Raw genomic sequence first — 21,894 nt, 5'->3', positions numbered from 1 at the left:
TAGAAGAATATAACTACTATAATACTGCTCCTATGTACAAAAATATAACTACTATAATACTGTTTCCTAAGTACAAGAATATAACTACTATAATACTGCCTCCTATGTACAAGAATATAACTACTATAATACTGCTTCCTATGTACAAGAATATAACTACTATAATACTGCTCCCTATGAACAAGAATATAACTACTATAATACTGCCCCCTATGTACAAGAATATAACTACTATAATACTGCTCCTATGTACAAGAATATAACTACTATAATACTGCTCCTATGTACAAGAATATAACTACTATAATACTATTCAATGTAGAAGAATATAACTACTATAATACTGCTCCTATGTACAAAAATATAACTAATATAATACTGTTTCCTAAGTACAAGAATATAACTACTATAATACTGTTTCCTAAGTACAAGAATATAACTACTATAATACTGCCTCCTATGTACAAGAATGTAACTACTATAATACTGCTTCCTATGTACAAGAATATAACTACTATAATACTGCTCCCTATGTACAAGAATATAACTACTATAATACTACCCCCTATGTACAAGAATATAACTACTATAATACTGCCCCTATGTACAAGAATATAACTACTATAATACTGCTTCCTATGTACAAGAATATAACTACTATAATACTGCCTCCTATGTACAAGAATGTAACTACTATAATACGGCCCTCTATGTACAAGAATATAACTACTATAATACTGCCTCCTATGTACAAGAATGTAACTACTATAATACTGCCCCCTATGTACAAGAATATAACTACTATAATACTGCTCCTATGTACAAGAATATAACTACTATAATACTGCTCCTATGTACAAGAATATAACTACTATAATACTATTCTATGTAGAAGAATATAACTACTATAATACTGCTCCTATGTACAAAAATATAACTAATATAATACTGTTTCCTAAGTACAAGAATATAACTACTATAATACTGCCTCCTATGTACAAGAATATAACTACTATAATACTGCTCCTATGTACAAGAATATAACTACTATAATACTGTTTCCTAAGTACAAGAATATAACTACTATAATACTGCCTCCTATGTACAAGAATGTAACTACTATAATACTGCTTCCTATGTACAAGAATATAACTACTATAATACTGCTCCTATGTACAAGAATATAACTACTATAATACTGCCCCCTGTGTAAAAGAATATAACTACTATAAATCTGCCCCCCTTGTTCAATAATATAACTACTATAATACTGCCCCCTATGTACAAGAATATAACTACTATAATACTGTCCCTATGTACAAGAATATAACTACTATAATACTGCTCCTAAGTACAAGAATGTAACTACTATAATACTGCTCCCTTTGTAGAATAATTTAACTACTATAAAACTGCTCCTATGTACAAGAATATAACAACTATAATACTGCCCCCTATGTACAAGTATATAACTACTATAATACTGTCCATGTGTACAAGAATATAACTACTATAATACTGCCCCTATGTACAAGAATATAACTACTATAATACTGTCCATGTGTACAAGAATATAACTACTATAATACTGCCCCTATTTACAAGAATATAACTACTATAATACTGCTCCTGTGTACAAGAATATAAGTACTATAATGCTGCCTCCTATGTACTATAATGTAACTACTATAATACGGCCCTCTATGTACAAGAATAAAACTACTATAATACTGCTCTCTATGTACAAGAATATAACTAACATAATACTGTCCCTATGTGAAGGTTATAACTACTATAATACTGCTCCCTATGTAGAAGAATAAAACTACTATAATACTGCTCCTATGTAGAAGAATATACCTACTATAATACTGCTCCTATTAAATAGAATATAACTACTATAATACTGCCTCCTATGTATAAGAATATAATTCCTATAATACTGCCCCTTATGTACAAGAATATAACTACTATAATACTGCTCCCAGGTACAAGAATATAACTACTATAATGCTGCCCCCTATATACAAGAATAGAACTACTATAATACTGCTGCCATGTACAAGAATATAACTACTATAATACTGCCTCCTATGTAAAATAATATAACTACTATAATACTGGCCCCTATGTACAAGAATACAACTACTATAACACTGCCCCCTATGCACAAGAATATATCTACTATAATACTGCCCTCTATGTACAAGAATATAACCACTATAATACTGCCTCTTATGTACAAGAATATAACTACTATAATACTGCCCCCTATGTACAAGAATATAACTACTATAATACTGCCCCCTATGTACAAGAATATAACTACTATAATACTGCCCCCTATGTACAAGAATATAACTACTATAATACTGCTCCTATGTACAAGAATATAACTACTATAATACGGCCTTCTATGTACAAGAATATAACTACTATAATACTGCCCCCTATGTACAAGAATATAACTACTATAATACTGCCCCTATGTACAAGAATGTAACTACTATAATACTGCCCTCTATGTAACTAACTTACCTACTATAATACTGTCCCTATGTGCAAGTATATAAGTACTATAATACTGCTCCCTATGTACAAGAATATAACTCCTATAATACTGCCCTCTATGTACAAGAATATAACCACTATAATACTGCCCCCTATGTATAAGAATATAACTCCTATAATACTGCCCTCTATGTACAAGAATATAACTACTATAATACTGCCCCCTATGTACAAGAATATAACTACTATAATACTGCCCCTGTGTACAAGAATATAACTACTATAATACTGCCCCCTATGTACAAGAATATAACTACTATAATACTGCTCCCTATGTACAAGAATATAACTACTATAATACTGCTCCCTATGTACAGGAATATAACTAAAATAACACTGCCTTCTATGCACAAGTATATAACCACTATAATTCTGCCCGCTATGTACAAGAATATAACTACTATAATACTGTCCTATATGTACAAGAATATAACTACTATAATACTGCTCCTATGTACAAGAATATAACTACTGTAATACTGCCCTCTATGTACAAGAATATAAGTACGATAATACTAACTCCTATGCACAAGTATATAACCGCTATAATTCTGCCCCCTATGTACAAGAATATAAATACTATAATAGTGCGCCTATGTATTAGAATATATCTACTGTAATACTGCCCCCTATGTACAAGAATATAACTGCTATAATACTGCTCCCGTTGTACAAGAATATAATTCCTATAACACTGCCGCCTATGCACAAGAATGCAACTACTATAATACTGCTTCTATGTACAAGAATATAACTACTATAATACTACCTCCTATGTACAAGAATATAACTACTATAATACTGCTCCCTATGTACAAGAATATAACTACTATAATACTGCCCCCTATGTACAGGAATGTAACTACGATAATACAGCTACTATGTACAAGAGTATAACTACTATAATACTGCCCCATATGTACAAGAATATAACTACTATAATACTACCCCCTATGTACAAGAATATAACTACTATAATACTGCCCCCTATGTACAAGAATATAACTACTATAATACTACCCCCTATGTACAAGAATATAACTACTATAATACTACCCCCTATGTACAAGAATATAACTACTATAATACTGCCGCTATGTACAAGAATATAACTACTATAATGCTGCCTCCTATGTACAAGAATATAACTAATATAATACTGCCTCCTATGTACAAGAATATAACTACTATAATGCTGCCTCCTATGTACAAGAATATAACTAATATAATACTGCCTCCTTTGTACAAGAATATAACTACTATAATACTGCCTCCTATTTACAAGAATATAACTATTAAAATATTGCCTCCTATGTACAAGAATATAACTACTATAATACTGCCCCCCTATGTACAAGAATATAACTACTAGAATACTGCCCCCTATGTACAAGAATATAACTACTATAATACTGCCCCCCTATGTACAGGAATATAACTAGTATAATACGGCCGTTTTTTACAAAAATAATACAACTGTAATAGTGCCCTCTATGTATAAGAATATAACTACTATAATACTTCCCCTATGTACAAGAATATAACTACTATAATACTGCCCCTATGTACAAGAATATGCTATAATACTGCCCCCTATGTACAAGAATATACCTACTATAATACTGCCTCCTATGTACAAGAATATAACTACTATAATGCTGCTCCTGTGTACAAGAATATAACTACTATAATACTGGCCCCTATGTATAAGAATATAACTCCTATAATACTGCCCATTATGTACAAGAATATAACTACTATAATACTGCTCCCGATATGCAAGAATATAACTACAATAATAGTGCTCCCTATTTACAAGAATATAACTACTATAATACTGCATCCTATGTACAAGAATATAACTACTATAATACTGCCCCCTATGTACAAGAATATAACTACTATAATACTGCCTCCTATGTACAAGTATTTAACTACTACAATACTGTCCCTATGTACAAGAATATAACCACTATAATACTGCCCCCTATGTACAAGTATTTAACTACTACAATACTGTCCCTATGTACAAGAATATAACTAGTATAATACGGCCAATTTTTACAAGAATATCACTACTGTAATAGTGCCCTCTATGTACAAGAATACAACTACTATAATAATGATCTCTATGTACAAGAATATAACTACTATAATACTGCCCTCTATGTACAAGTATATAACTACTATAATACTGCTCCCTATTTACAATAATAAAACTACTATAATACTGGCCCCTATGTATAAAAATATAACTCCTATAATACTGCCCCCTATGTACAAGAATATAACTACTATAATACTGCTCCCTATGTACAAGAATATAACTACTATAGTACTGCTCCCTATGTACAAGAATATAACTACTATAATACTGCACTCTATGTACAAGAATATAACTGCTATAATTCTGCCTCCTAGGTACAAGAATATAACTAATATACTACTGTTCCTATGTACAAGAATATAACTACTGTAATACTGCTCCTATGTACAAGGAAGAACTACTATAACACTGCCCTCTATGTACAAGAATATAACTACTATAATAGTGCCCTCTATGTATAAGAATACAACTACTATAATACTGCCCTCTATGTACAAGAATATAACTACTGTAATACTGCTCCTATGTACAAGAATATAACTAATAAAATACTACCCCCTATGTACAAGAATATAACTACTACAATACTGCCTCCTATGTACAAGAATTTAACTACTATAATACTGCCCTCTATGTACAAGAATATAACTACTATAATACTGCCCTCTGTGTACAAGAATATAACTACTATAATACTGCCCTCTATGTACAATAATATAACTACTATAATACTGCCCTCTATGTACAAGAATATAACTGCTATAATACTGCCCTCTATGTACAAGAATATAACTACTATAATACTACCCCTATGTACAAGAATATAACTACTATAATAATGCCCTCTAGGTACAAGAATAAAACTACGATAATACTGCCTCCTATGCACAAGTATATAACCGCTATAATACTGCCCCCTTATGTACAAGAATATAACTACTATAATACTGTACTCTATGTACAAGAATATAACTACTATAATACTGCCCCTATGTACAAGAATATAACTCCGATAATACTGCTCCTTTGTACAAGAATATAACTACTATAATACTGCCCCCTTTGTACAAGTATACAACTACGATAATACTGCCTCCTGTGCACAAGTATATAACCGCTATAATACTGCCCCCTATGTACAAGAATATAACTACTATAATACTGCCCCCTATGTACAAGAATATAACTACTATAATACTGCTCCTATGTACAAGAATATAGCTACTATAATACTGCCCCTATGTACAAGAATATAACTACTATAATACTGCTCCTATGTACAAGAATATAACTACTATAATACTACCCCCTATGTACAAGAATATAACTACCATAATACTGCCCCCTATGTACAAGAATGTAACTACTATAATACTGCTTCCTATGTACAAGAATATAACTACTATAATACTGCTGCTATGTACAAGAATATAACTACTATAATAATGCCTCCTATGCACAAGAATATAACTACTATAATACTGCCTCCTATGCACAAGTATATAACTACTATAATACTGACTCCTATGTACAAGAATATAACTACTATAATACTGCCATGTATGTACAAGAATACAACTACTATAATACTGCCTCCTATGCACAAGTATATAACTACTATAATACTGCTTCTATGTACAAGAATATAACTACTATAATACTGCCTCCTATGTACAAGAATATAACTACTATAATACTGCTCCTATGTACAAGAATATAACTACTATAATACTGCCCCCCTATGTACAAGAATATAACTACTATAATACTGCCCCCTATGTACATGAATATAACTACTATAATACTGCCCCCTATGTACAAGAATATAACTACTATAATACTGCCTCCTATATACAAGAATATAACTACTATAATACTGCCCGCTATGTACAAGAATATAACTACTATAATACTGTCTCTATGTAAAAGAATATAACTACTATAATACTGCTCCCTATATACAAGAATATAACTACTATAATACTGCCCCTTTATACAAGAATATAACTGCTATAATACTGCCCCCTATGTACAAGAATATAACTACTATAATACTGCCCCCTATGTACAAGAATATAAGTACTATAATACCGCCCCTCTATGAAAAAGAACAGAACTACTATGTTTGATTGCTGTGATAGTTATCTGCCACTTCCTTTCTGTCCTCACATAATGGCACATTTACTCTTTCTTGTGGCATCTTGAAAGAAAGCTTACTCTTTTGTGAACTCTCACCGCTTTTTATGTTCTTTTTAAGGCTTTCGGTCTTCTGAGGAGTATCTGTTAGTCGTCGACGTCTTTGCAAAACCGACTCCAGTTCACTACCTTTGGCTCTGCGGCTTAACCGGTGGCGGCTTCCTCGCCGTGTTGGTTTCCGCATTGTGTTCTGTAGATAGGAAAATGTGATTGTTCCCAACAAAAACAAATCAAGTTATCCTGTAGATATGAGACCCTTTAATGGCCAACAAAAATCCATGATGTTACAGCGAGCTTTCAGACTTACTCTGAGTCCTTCATCAAAGCATAATGGAAAAGATCGGATGACGCATACATATTTATACACACATACTTATGACAAGGCACAGACATGGATGTGATTAATTTGGACTTATAACAATAGTCACTGATTAGGGAGTGAAGGTTTTATGTTCTCTGAATTAGTGTTAGGGGGTCACCAGGCCAGCAGTGTTATCTGTGCTCTAGATTTCTCTTACTTCCCAGTCACACATGAACCCTCTTGAAGCATTTAACCCTCTATTAAAAGTTGTTATGAAATATTAACTGTAGATAGAAGAAGCGGTACATTTCAGAGGTTTCTTAAATTTGCTTCAAATGTTCAGCGATTCAAGAATATTTTGTTCTGCAGTCACATCCAGAGCTGCGCTCAGAATTCTGCTGGTCTCCTGTTACTTGCCAGGCTTCAGTATCCTACACTCCTCCACTGGCCCAGCTTGTTCACTGTCTATATAGGATATATTGGGGTATACTTACTTAGACTGGTGTTGTGTTGCCTTGGTGTGAAGTAATGTGGAGGCACAAGCTTCAAGGACATTTGTCGCATCTGTAGGCACGTATATATGCCAACCCTGAAACCCACGTCAGTTAGGAGCTTGCATAACTTATAGTATATCTGGCCACGCCCCCTATGGCTAAACCAGGCTGGCATAAATCCTGAAAAAGCAGTAATTTAGGCATTTGTGACAAATGTTTTAATAGTTTTTTTCTTTTTCTTGCCACCACACATCTCCCACGAGCCAGATAATAAATGTGTCCTCCCTGGTGGTGCATTGGAGGAGATGTCAAGACCTATTTACTTAGACCGGCAGTTCATATGGCCATGAAGGTAAAGTTAGCGCTGTAGTGATGTGCGACAAATGAATCGAAGGGGTTGTCCAGTTGTACAGTACTTATGGCCTTTCTTCAGCAGAGGTTATCAATAGTAGGTGTGGGAGGCCTGGTGCCTGAGACCCTCACCTATCAGCTGTCTGCTGGGCAGGTGCACTCATGCACTAAGGTTATTTCTGCAGGAAGCAGACAGCTACGTCCCACTGCATTGGCCAGGCTCGGTATTGCAGATCAATGGCCCATTTATTAAAATGGTAATTATACCTGCAATACCATGCTGGACCACTGCAGGGAAAACGGAACCGTTTGCTTCCTGCAGAAATTAGCTCAGTGCCCAAGAGTGATTGCCTGGTGAACAGCTGGGGGTTCCAGGCAATGGACCCTGCCAATCCACGACTGATGATGTATCATGAAGATCGGCCACCAATAGTTTACAACTGGACATCCCCTTTAAGAAGCCCAAAGTTTCTTAATACATTTGTTGCCTCTACGGGGGCAGCCATGCAGGATATTTTAAATCTAGCTACAAGTTGCCTTAGAATTTTAGTTATAAATAAAGACCCCCCCACTAATGCTACGCCCCTGCCACTTACAAAAACGGTCAGAGGACAGCAGGCATCTTCAAAAATTTGCAATTTGATATTTTCACCATAATTGCAATTTTTCGATGACACAATCGTGGCGTAACCAAGTACTAAACATGCCTCCTCGAGTTTAGAACTAACGCTAGCTACATTCCCCACAATGCCATCCAGCAGAGTGGTAGCTGCAGTGATTGGGTCCCGGCCTTCCATCACAATACAGCAGGGCAGTCAGACATCTGCCGTTCACACTCACCAACAGTATGCCCTGGAGCTCATTGATGACACTTCTCCGTTTGCTGGTGGCTGCAGCCGGATCCTGGGGAAATCGGGAAAAATAGGTTAAATTAATTGTTGGAATTCCCAAATTACAGAAAATTTCTTCAATCTTATAGGAAAAGGAAGGTTACTCCAATGTGAGAAAGATCTAATTACTACAGCAGGGCAGAGGGCGGCCGGCTGTGAGCTCCGCCATGCTTCTTTGCCCAACTTCATAGCTGATGAAGCTAAGACAGACCCCCATGGATGAGCCGACACAAAGGGTTAACTATGTGTAGTTGGCTAAATACTGGAATTGCCCGAGTTTGAAGAGATGCTGTAGAATGCGGCTAATTGCGTGTATATGTGCAATTAGGGCATTGTAACCGTCTCTGTCGTGGCCTGCGTGGACATTATCTGGGTATTCTGGTCCCAGTCATTGAAGGTTTCCATAACCGTTCACCATGTTGGCAGGCTATGTGTGTCTGATGGAGGAATGGTAGAGCACATCTCACCCCTTATGGTGAGGGTGGTGCCTGTGCTTGGTATCGGGTTGCCACGCAGTCATTAATCCACCACTACAAGCGGTAATTAAGTTCCAAGAGCTTGGTCTGGTATTTATTTTTCACCAATCATATTAATGGCCAGTAACAAGTAATTGCCCCCTGTAAGAACCTCCAGCTTGGTAGCAAGTGGCTTACTCACTGAAGCCGGTCAGGTCTAGCTGCGCGACTTCTGTGTGTAAAGGCCTTACTTCCTCCCCCAGCGTCTGCGCTGCATAGGAATGCAGACACCGGGGGAGGAAGCAGGGTCTCTGTGTACAACAGCCATGGTGGGCAGACCGGACCTGCTTCAGTGAGTAAAATACCTACTGCCATGGGTGTTGTTCAGGGGTGAGGAGAGCACACTTACTATTGGGGCCACTAATGGGGAAACTGTTACTATTAGGGCCAATAGGTGGTGAGCTATTACTATTGGGGCCACTAAGGGGTGCACTGTTGCTACTGGTAACACTAATGGGGGAACCCTTACTATTGGGGCCACTAAGAGTGCACTATTACTATTAAGGTCACTAAGGGCCGCACTATTAACACTGAGGACGCTACCACAATAGGGGCCACTAAAATAACAAAAGTAAAGTCCTACATGCTGATAACTTCTGCCCTCTGAACCCGCCCTTTTTACATTAGCTGTGTATTTTTTGTGATAAAGGTGGCAACCCTAGTTTGGTGCAAAAAGTGGCATGCAAGATGTTGTTTCATTTGGTTGCAGAGGAGGAATAAGCAGCAAGTACAAGAGGTCAGTGTAAGGTTGTGTGAAGCCAGAGTCCTGAGCCATGAGAGAAACCTTCTGTGGAAAAGGTTGGGTTCGGCTTGAAATCTTGAGCTGTGGAAAGCCCTGGAGCCTCATGGTAGCAACTGAGAATGCCCGGTCAGTGGGGCTGTGGCAGCTCTGGCAGCTCTGGTCATCAACCGGCTGTACTGCTGAAAAAGTGCAAGCGCCATTAAAAGACTCAGTGTACAACACTGGGAAATGTTCAGAGAGGCTCCATATATGCTGAGAGTGTTCGAAAAGCCAAGCAAAGCCTGATAAGGGTCTACAGAGGCTGGATCCCGCAGGGCTGACCAACTGAGACAGTGTTGCTAAGTTGTAGAGTCAGCATTGCCAAGTAATGAAACTATGTTGTAATATTGTGAAACTCTGTGCCGAGTTAACGAGACTGTGCAGTCAATTCAGCTGCAAAAGACCATTACTGTTCATCACCACGTGTGCTCCATCTCTCAATCTACCTGCTTGTGGGGTCCCACATATAGCTGCTAGGCCAGGTATCGTCAAAAAATCAGGCTTTCCTACCGGACTGGTGCCGTGATTACTAGAGAAGTGCAGAAGTAAGTCTCTGGGCTCTTAGACACAGTCTCTACTAGAAATCTCTGGCACTGTAGCAGAACTTCACCTCGGGTCACGCTAATTACACATATAACGATGATGGGATAGGGGGAGGGGCTAATGATGCAGATGAACCTTTCTGGTGTTCTTTGCCGGCCTCAGTACCACTCCGTTCTTAATTCTTTCTATCATTTCTCGCACTGCGTCAGCTCTGGCACCAGGGCCATCTGCCAATACAACAGCAAATTAGTGAGATAGAGGACAGTACACAGTATGGATAATCTCACCGTGAACCACACTCCTCCTGGCATCACTCACCGCACCAACCTCCTGACATCACTCACCGCAACGACCTCCTGACATCACTCACCGCACCGACCTCCTGACATCACTCACCGCACCGACTTCCTGACATCACTCACCGCACCGACCTCCTGACATCGCTCACCGCAACGACCTCCTGACATCGCTCACCGCAACGACCTCCTGACATCGCTCACCGCACCGACCTCCTGACATCGCTCACCGCACCGACCTCCTGACAGCTCTCACCGCACCGACCTCCTGACATCGCTCACCGCACCGACCTCCTGACATCGCTCACCGCAACGACCTCCTGACATCGCTCACCGCAACGACCTCCTGACATCGCTCACCGCAACGACCTCCTGACATCGCTCACCGCAACGACCTCCTGACATCGCTCACCGCAACGACCTCCTGACATCACTCACCGCAACGACCTCCTGACATCACTCACCGCAACGACCTCCTGACATCACTCACCGCAACGACCTCCTGACATCACTCACCGCAACGACCTCCTGACATCACTCACCGCACCGACCTCCTGACATCACTCACCGCACCGACCTCCTGACATCACTCACCGCACCGACCTCCTGACATCACTCACCGCACCGACCTCCTGACATCACTCACCGCACCGACCTCCTGACATCACTCACCGCACCAACCTCCTGACATCACTCACCGCACCGACCTCCTGACATCACTCACCGCAACGACCTCCTGACATCACTCACCGCACCGACCTCCTGACATCACTCACCGCACCGACCTCCTGACATCACTCACCGCACCGACCTCCTGACATCACTCACCGCACCGACCTCCTCACATCACTCACCGCACCGACCTCCTCACATCACTCACCGCACCGACCTCCTGACAGCACTCACCGCACCGACCTCCTGGCATCACTCACCGCACCGACCCCCTGACATCACTCACCGCACCGACCCCCTGACATCACTCACCGCACCGACCTCCTGACATCACTCACCGCACCGACCTCCTGGCATCACTCACCGCACCGACCTCCTGGCATCACTCACCGCACCGACCTCCTGGCATCACTCACCGCACCGACCTCCTGGCATCACTCACCGCACCGACCTCCTGGCATCACTCACCGCACCGACCTCCTGACATCACTCACCGCACCGACCTCCTGACATCACTCACCGCACCGACCTCCTGACATCACTCACCGCACCGACCTCCTGACATCACTCACCGCACCGACCTCCTGACATCACTCACCGCAATGACCTCCTGACATCACTCACCGCAACGACCTCCTGACCTCGCTCACCGCTGTTACGATCGTGTGGGCAACCTAAACATGGGAGCCCACACGATCGCACCCAAAAATGGGAAATGTAATGGACGCACACAGGTAGCACCAGGGTCACACAGGATTCACACAGGTTACTAGCAAACTGACCCTGTACTACCGGGAGGTTGGCATGACCCTACCTAAGCGGGGAACATTGCCCCAATAAGGGCAGCCCAGCGGTCTTCGGAACTCGGCCCTAGCTGATCCTAGGAACCACGCCACAGAACAGGAGGCATACCATGCCACATGACAGAAACAGAACCGGATACACAGCACATAACATGCAACCACTAGAAACAGATAAACTGAACGTAAATACCAGGTATTGGTTGACATGTTGTACAAGATGTTGAAAGCTAGCGGGCCACTTCACGGCTCCTGGTTATACGGCTAGTCCCTACACTAACCAGGAGTCCAGCAGAACCGGACAGAGTTCACACAGAAAGCTGAAACAGGACAGGACACAGATAGCAGGTCACACAGCAAACAGACAAGAAACTGACAGAATCTAAACGTACAAACGGACATGAACCAGCAAGACAAAAATCACTCAGCAAAGCTTGCAACAGGACATAACAGAGCACTGGACACACAGCCAGCTGCATCAGGAACAGGACAGAGTACAGGGCACACAGCCAGACAGACTCCACTCAGATCACATGCACACAGAAGGAACTCACCGCAAGTCTATGTGTCCTCATACCGGGGGGAATAGACAGTCTGCTACACAAGCTGACATGGGGGAGTGTCCAGTTACACCAACTGACACCCAGAGTAAGACATAAGATTTCTGGAGGCTGCACCTGAACAGGGGGAAGGAAAAGGGGGCTGCATGTACTGCAGACTCGGACGACAGGTGTCCAGACAATCTTGGGGAAGCAGAGCCACACAATAGACTTACTTGCAAACACAGATCAGAGGGGGAACAAGCTGAACATGACTAATAACAAGTTACAGAACACAGAACTAACATGAGTACTCACCCTAGGGAACCCAGCCAGAGACTGACAGGAGCTGGGTTTATATATGAGCACAGAACCAGGAGATTGGCTAGCAGGAAGTACCACACCCAGCCAGCTCAATTAACCCTCAACCGCCTGACTGTGCTCCTAGGAGTACATAGTACCACAGATCCCAGCAGCACACGTAACACCGCACCGACCTCCTGACCTCGCTCACTGCACAGACCTCCTGACCTCGCTCACCGCACAGACCTCCTGACCTCGCTCACCGCACAGACCTCCTGACTTCGCTCACCACACAGACTTCCTGACCTCGCTCACCGCACAGACTTCCTGACCTCGCTCACAGCACAGACTTCCTGACCTCACTCACCGCACAGACTTCCTGACCTCGCTCACCGCACAGACCTCCTGACCTCGCTCACTGCACAGACCTCCTGACCTCGCTCACCACACAGACTTCCTGACCTCGCTCACCGCACAGACTTCCTGACCTCACTCACCGCACAGACTTCCTGACCTCACTCACCGCACAGACTTCCTGACCTCGCTCACCGCACAGACTTCCTGACCTCACTCACCGCACCGACCTCCTGACCTCGCTCACTGCACAGACCTCCTGACCTCGCTCACCACACAGACTTCCTGACCTCGCTCACCACACAGACTTCCTGACCTCACTCACAGCACAGACTTCCTGACCTCGCTCACCGCACAGACTTCCTGACCTCACTCACCGCACAGACTTCCTGACCTCGCTCACCGCACAGACTTCCTGACCTCACTCACCGCACCGACCTCCTGACCTCGCTCACTGCACAGACCTCCTGACCTCGCTCACCGCACAGACCTCCTGACCTCGCTCACCGCACAGACCTCCTGACTTCGCTCACCACACAGACTTCCTGACCTCGCTCACCGCACAGACTTCCTGACCTCGCTCACCGCACAGACTTCCTGACCTCACTCACCGCACAGACTTCCTGACCTCGCTCACCGCACAGACCTCCTGACCTCGCTCACTGCACAGACCTCCTGACCTCGCTCACCACACAGACTTCCTGACCTCGCTCACCGCACAGACTTCCTGACCTCACTCACCGCACAGACTTCCTGACCTCACTCACCGCACAGACTTCCTGACCTCGCTCACCGCACAGACTTCCTGACCTCACTCACCGCACCGACCTCCTGACCTCGCTCACTGCACAGACCTCCTGACCTCGCTCACCACACAGACTTCCTGACCTCGCTCACCACACAGACTTCCTGACCTCTCTCACAGCACAGACTTCCTGACCTCGCTCACCGCACAGACTTCCTGACCTCACTCACCGCACAGACTTCCTGACCTCGCTCACCGCACAGACTTCCTGACCTCACTCACCGCACCGACCTCCTGACCTCGCTCACTGCACAGACCTCCTGACCTCGCTCACCACACAGACTTCCTGACCTCGCTCACCGCACAGACTTCCTGACCTCGCTCACCGCACAGACTTCCTGACCTCGCTCACCGCACAGTCTTCCTGACCTCGCTCACCGCACAGACTTCCTGACCTCACTCACAGCACAGACTTCCTGACCTCGCTCACCGCACAGACTTCCTGACCTCACTCACCGCACAGACTTCCTGACCTCGCTCACCGCACAGACTTCCTGACCTCACTCACCGCACCGACCTCCTGACCTCGCTCACTGCACAGACCTCCTGACCTCGCTCACCACACAGACTTCCTGACCTCGCTCACCGCACAGACTTCCTGACCTCACTCACCGCACAGACTTCCTGACCTCGCTCACCGCACAGTCTTTCTGACCTCGCTCACCGCACAGTCTTCCTGACCTCGCTCACCGCACAGTCTTCCTGACCTCGCTCACCTCACATACTTCCTGACCTCGCTCACCTCACAGACTTCCTGACCTCGCTCACCGCACAGACTTCCTGACCTCGCTCACCGCACAGACTTCCTGACCTCGCTCACCGCACAGACCTCCTGACCTCGCTCACTGCACAGACCTCCTGACCTCGCTCACTGCACAGACTTCCTGACCTCGCTCACTGCACAGACTTCCTGACATCACACACTGCAGAGGTCTCCTCCTAAAGCATACTCCATTACCCAGGTGGCATTCAAGGCTTATTGTATCACCCACCGAGCCTTCACCACTGACCACTATGAAATATCCTCTGGAGTAATAGTTACTTACCTGTCACTGGAGACCCCTTGGATGTTCGAAGTCCTCGTCTCTGTTTTATTAATAACAGGGGGCTGGAAGAAGAACAGATCAGTATATTATTTCATGTCATTGGTACTAAAACTGACCTAACTGGAGACTAGAGCAAGTGATAGTCAGAGTAGATACATGGACCTAACGTGAAGCCTTTATGAGTCCCCACATGTTTCTGCAGACCCCATACAGCACCCAGCATATTAGTCTCACTCTTCTGGAGTCTTGGAAAGAGGACATGGTGGTGGTGGTGGTGGAGGAGGAGGCGGTGGAGGAGGAGGAGGAGGAAGTAGTGAGACAGGTGATGGCAACATAAATACATCATCCGTTGAGTTGGCCAACGTTCCTTTTCTTTGCATTTCTTCTTCCAGGGATTTAACTGCAAGAAAGCAGATGGTGGGTTCGAGGTCTCCATTTTGTTGGTCCCCTTAGAAGACCACAGGTTTCCTTACCTCTCTCTTCCAGCAGTCTGCACTTCTCCTTCATCACCTTGAGTTCTTCTTCTAATTCGCTTTTTTCTGAGTTTATTACATTGAAGTTTTCCTTAATGGTGAGAAGTTCCTCTTGTGTTGGCCTCTCCGATAACTGTGACTCTAGGCTCATGACCTGCCGAAAAGAACGATAGTCATAAAGAGATACTCCAACTAGGTACAAGGGCTTAGATACATTAGCTCAGCAAACATTATCAAACCATAGAGTCAAATAAACCAGATCAGTAGCAAACTGTTACTAGGCAGTTCTCACATGATCCGGCAGGTAAGTATGTGTATGAATCCATAAGGACCACTGATCACCTTCGTCTTTAGTTCCTGCTTGGTGTCCTCCAGGGTTGTAGTGAGGGAGGAAACATCATCCAGTGCTTTCATCAACATCTCATTGGGTTGTACATTCTGCATTAGGATCATGCTCTGCCGGGAGATGGCCTTCTTCTGTTTAAGAACCTGAGGAAAAAAGTATTCATGATATTGTCAAGAGCCGGACATCACTTCTCTAATGTGCCTAGTAGTCTGTGAACACATGTGCATGGTTCAATGCTTCATATCCTTATACATAGGTAGCACTATTATAGTAGTTATATTCTTGTACATAGGGGGCAGTATTATAGTAGTTATATTCTTGTACATAGGAGCAGTATTATAGTAGTTATATTCCTGTACATAGGGGGCAGTATTATAGTAGTTATATTCTTGTACATAGGGGGTAGTATTATAGTAGATATATTCTTGTAATTAGGGGGCAGTATTATAGTAGTTATATTCTTGTACATAGGGGGCAGTATTATAGTAGTTATATTCTTGTACATAGGAGCAGTATTATAGTAGTTATATTCCTGTACATAGGGGGCAGTATTATAGTAGTTATATTCTTGTACATAGGGGGTAGTATTATAGTAGATATATTCTTGTAATTAGGGGGCAGTATTATAGTAGTTATATTCTTGTACATAGGGGACAGTATTATAGTAGTTATATTCTTGTACATAGGGGACAGTATTATAGTAGTTATATTCTTGTACATAGGAGACAGTATTACAGTAGTAATATTCTTGTACATAGGAGGCAGTATTATAGTAGTTATAATCTTGTACATAGGAGGCAGTATTATAGTAGTTATATTCTTGTACATAGGGGGCAGTATTATAGTAGTTATATTCTTGTACATAGGGGCAGTATTATAGTAGTTATATTCTTGTACATAGGGAGCAGTATTATAGTAGTTATATTCTTGTACATAGGGGGCAGTATTAAAGTAGTTATATACTTGTACATAGGAGGCAGCATTATAGCAGTTATATTCTTGTACATGGGGGGCAGTATTATAGTCGTTATATTCTTGTACATAGAGGGCAGTATTATTGTAGTTATATACTTGTACATAGGGGGCAGTATTATAGTAGTTATATTCTGGTACATAGAGGGCAGTATTATTGTAGTTATATTCTTGTACATTGGAGGCAGTATTATAATAGTTATATACTTGTGCATAGGAGCAGTATTATAGTAGTTATACTCTTGTACATAGGGAGCAGTGTTATAGTAGTTATATTTTTGTACATAGGGGGCAGTATTATAGTAGATATATTGTACATAGGAGCAGTATTATAGTAGTTATATTCTTGTACATAGAGGGCAGTATTATAGTAGTTATATTCTTGTACATGGGGGCAGTATTATAGTAGATATATTGTACATAGGAGCAGTATTATAGTAGTTATATTCTTGTACATAGGGGGCAGTATTATAGTAGTTATATTCTTGTACATAGGAGCAGTATTATAGTAGTTATATTCCTGTACATAGGGGGCAGTATTATAGTAGTTATATTCTTGTACATAGGGGGTAGTATTATAGTAGATATATTCTTGTAATTAGGGGGCAGTATTATAGTAGTTATATTCTTGTACATAGGGGGCAGTATTATAGTAGTTATATTCTTGTACATAGGGGACAGTATTATAGTAGTTATATTCTTGTACATAGGAGACAGTATTATAGTAGTTATGTTCTTGTACATAGGAGACAGTATTACAGTAGTAATATTCTTGTACATAGGAGGCAGTATTATAGTAGTTATGTTCTTGTACATAGGAGACAGTATTATAGTAGTTATAATCTTGTACATAGGAGGCAGTATTATAGTAGTTATATTCTTGTACATAGGGGGCAGTATTATAGTAGTTATATTCTTGTACATAGGGGCCAGTATTATAGTAGTTATATTCTTGTACATAGGGGGCAGTATTAAAGTAGTTATATACTTGTACATAGGAGGCAGCATTATAGCAGTTATATTCTTGTACATGGGGGGCAGTATTATAGTCGTTATATTCTTGTACATAGAGGGCAGTATTATTGTAGTTATATACTTGTACATAGGGGGCAGTATTATAGTAGTTATATTCTGGTACATAGAGGGCAGTATTATTGTAGTTATATTCTTGTACATTGGAGGCAGTATTATAATAGTTATATACTTGTGCATAGGAGCAGTATTATAGTAGTTATACTCTTGTACATAGGGAGCAGTGTTATAGTAGTTATATTTTTGTACATAGGGGGCAGTATTATAGTAGATATATTGTACATAGGAGCAGTATTATAGTAGTTATATTCTTGTACATAGAGGGCAGTATTATAGTAGTTATATTCTTGTACATGGGGGCAGTATTATAGTAGATATATTGTACATAGGAGCAGTATTATAGTAGTTATATTCTTGTACATAGGGGGCAGTATTATAGTAGTTATATTCTTGTACATAGGAGCAGTATTATAGTAGTTATATTCTTGTACATAGGGGGCAGTATTATAGTAGTTATATTCTTGTATATAGGGGGTAGTATTATAGTAGATATATTCTTGTAATTAGGGGGCAGTATTATAGTAGTTATATTCTTGTACATAGGGGGCAGTATTATAGTAGTTATATTCTTGTACATAGGGGACAGTATTATAGTAGTTATATTCTTGTACATAGGGGACAGTATTATAGTAGTTATGTTCTTGTACATAGGAGACAGTACTACAGTAGTAATATTCTTGTACATAGGAGGCAGTATTATAGTAGTTATGTTCTTGTACATAGGAGACAGTATTATAGTAGTTATAATCTTGTACATAGGAGGCAGTATTATAGTAGTTATATTCTTGTACATAGGGGGCAGTATTATAGTAGTTATATTCTTGTACATAGGGGCCAGTATTATAGTAGTTATATTCTTGTACATAGGGGGCAGTATTAAAGTAGTTATATACTTGTACATAGGAGGCAGCATTATAGCAGTTATATTCTTGTACATGGGGGGCAGTATTATAGTCGTTATATTCTTGTACATAGAGGGCAGTATTATTGTAGTTATATACTTGTACATAGGGGGCAGTATTATAGTAGTTATATTCTTGTACATAGGGGGTAGTATTATAGTAGATATATTCTTGTAATTAGGGGGCAGTATTATAGTAGTTATATTCTTGTACATAGGGGGCAGTATTATAGTAGTTATATTCTTGTACATAGGGGACAGTATTATAGTAGTTATATTCTTGTACATAGGGGACAGTATTATAGTAGTTATGTTCTTGTACATAGGAGACAGTACTACAGTAGTAATATTCTTGTACATAGGAGGCAGTATTATAGTAGTTATGTTCTTGTACATAGGAGACAGTATTATAGTAGTTATAATCTTGTACATAGGAGGCAGTATTATAGTAGTTATATTCTTGTACATAGGGGGCAGTATTATAGTAGTTATATTCTTGTACATAGGGGCCAGTATTATAGTAGTTATATTCTTGTACATAGGGGGCAGTATTAAAGTAGTTATATACTTGTACATAGGAGGCAGCATTATAGCAGTTATATTCTTGTACATGGGGGGCAGTATTATAGTCGTTATATTCTTGTACATAGAGGGCAGTATTATTGTAGTTATATACTTGTACATAGGGGGCAGTATTATAGTAGTTATATTCTGGTACATAGAGGGCAGTATTATTGTAGTTATATTCTTGTACATTGGAGGCAGTATTATAATAGTTATATACTTGTGCATAGGAGCAGTATTATAGTAGTTATACTCTTGTACATAGGGAGCAGTGTTATAGTAGTTATATTTTTGTACATAGGGGGCAGTATTATAGTAGATATATTGTACATAGGAGCAGTTTTATAGTAGTTATATTCTTGTACATAGAGGGCAGTATTATAGTAGTTATATTCTTGTACATGGGGGCAGTATTATAGTAGATATATTGTACATAGGAGCAGTATTATAGTAGTTATATTCTTGTACATAGGGGCAGTATTATAGTAGTTATATTCTTGTACATAGGGGGCAGTATTACAGTAGATATATTGTACATAGGAGAAGTATTATAGTAGTTATATTCTTGTACATAGGGGCAGTATTATAGTAGATATATTGTACATAGGGGCAGTATTATAGTAGTTATACTCTTGTACATAGAAGGCAGTATTAAAGTAGTTATATTCTTGTACATAGGGAGCAGTTTTATTGTAGTTATATTTTTGTACATTGGGGGCAGTATTATAGTAATTATATTCTTGTACACAGTGGGCAGTATTATAGAAGTTATAGTTTTGTGTATAGGGGGCAGTATTATAGTAGTTATATTCTTGTACATAGGAGGCAGTATTAGAGTAGTTATATTCTTGTACATAGTGGACAATATTATAGTAGTTATAGTCTTGTACATAGGAGCAGTATTATAGTAGCTATATTCTTGTACATAGGAGGCAGTATTATAGTTGTTATATTCTTGTACATAGGGGGCTGTATTATAGTAGTTACTTTCTTGTACATAGGAGTCAGTATTATAGTAGTTATATTCTTGTACATAGGAGCAGTATTATAGTAGTTATATTCTTGTACATAAGGGGCGGTATTATAGTACTTATATTATTGTACATAGTATCAGTATTATAGTAGTTATCTTCTTGTGCATAGGGGGCAGTATTATAGTAGTTATATTATTGAACATAGGGGGCAGTATTATAGTAGTTATATTCTTTTACACAGGGGGCAGTATTATAGTAGTTATATTCTTGTTCATAGGAGCAGTATTATAGTAGTTATATTCTTGTACATAAGGGGCGGTATTATAGTACTTATATTATTGTACATAGGAGGCAGTATTATAGTTGTTATATTATTGTACATAGTATCAATATTATAGTAGTTATCTTCTTGTGCATAGGGGGCAGTATTATAGTAGTTATATTATTGAACATAGGGGGCAGTATTGTAGTAGTTATATTCTTTTACACAGGGGGCAGTATTATACTAGTTATATTCTTGTGCATAGGAGCAGTATTATAGTAGTTATATTCTTGTACATAGGAGGCAGTATTATAGTAGTTGTATATTCTTTTACATAGGAGGCAGTATTATTGTAATTATATTCTTGTATATAGGGGGCAGTATTATAGTACTTATATTCTTGTACATAGGAGGCAGTATTATAGTAGGTATATTCTTGTACATAGGAGGCAGCATTATAGTAGTTATATTCTTGTGCATAGGGGCCAGTATTATAGTAGTTATATTCTTGTACATAGGGGGCAGTATTATTGTAGTAATATTCTTGTACATAGTGGGCAGTATTATAGTAGTTATATTCTTGTACATAGGGAGCAGTATTATAGTAATTATATTCTTGTACATAGTGGGCAGTATTATAGTAGTTATATTTTTGTACATAGGGGGCAGTATAGTATTATAGTAGTTATATTGTTGTACATGGGGCAGTATTATAGAAATTATATCCTTGTACATAGTGGGCAGTA

The 21,894-nt window shown here is 40.3% G+C and overlaps 1 protein-coding gene across 4 annotated transcripts in view; it reads right to left on the bottom strand.

Moving 5' to 3' along the window:
• The window catches only part of LOC136573282 (shootin-1-like), a 37,131-nt gene that overhangs the window by 2,136 nt on the left and 13,101 nt on the right, over window positions 1–21,894 (bottom strand). For 3 of the 4 annotated variants that reach the window (XM_066574578.1, XM_066574580.1, XM_066574581.1), the window contains 7 exons: window positions 16,380–16,526; window positions 16,038–16,191; window positions 15,799–15,964; window positions 15,565–15,626; window positions 10,885–10,976; window positions 8,861–8,923; window positions 6,896–7,064 (listed from right to left, as the gene is read on the bottom strand). In XM_066574578.1, the coding sequence (XP_066430675.1) occupies window positions 6,896–7,064; window positions 8,861–8,923; window positions 10,885–10,976; window positions 15,565–15,626; window positions 15,799–15,964; window positions 16,038–16,191; window positions 16,380–16,526 (853 nt within the window). The remainder of the gene's footprint in view (window positions 1–6,895; window positions 7,065–8,860; window positions 8,924–10,884; window positions 10,977–15,564; window positions 15,627–15,798; window positions 15,965–16,037; window positions 16,192–16,379; window positions 16,527–21,894) is intronic. The other variant, XM_066574579.1, reaches the window with a different exon arrangement.

The sequence above is a fragment of the Eleutherodactylus coqui genome, chromosome 7, assembly GCF_035609145.1.
Source record: "Eleutherodactylus coqui strain aEleCoq1 chromosome 7, aEleCoq1.hap1, whole genome shotgun sequence".
In the NCBI taxonomy this organism is placed as follows: domain Eukaryota; kingdom Metazoa; phylum Chordata; class Amphibia; order Anura; family Eleutherodactylidae; genus Eleutherodactylus; species Eleutherodactylus coqui.
The sequence above is the reverse complement of the archived record's forward strand: the minus strand, read 5'-3'. Positions and strand labels throughout refer to the sequence as shown.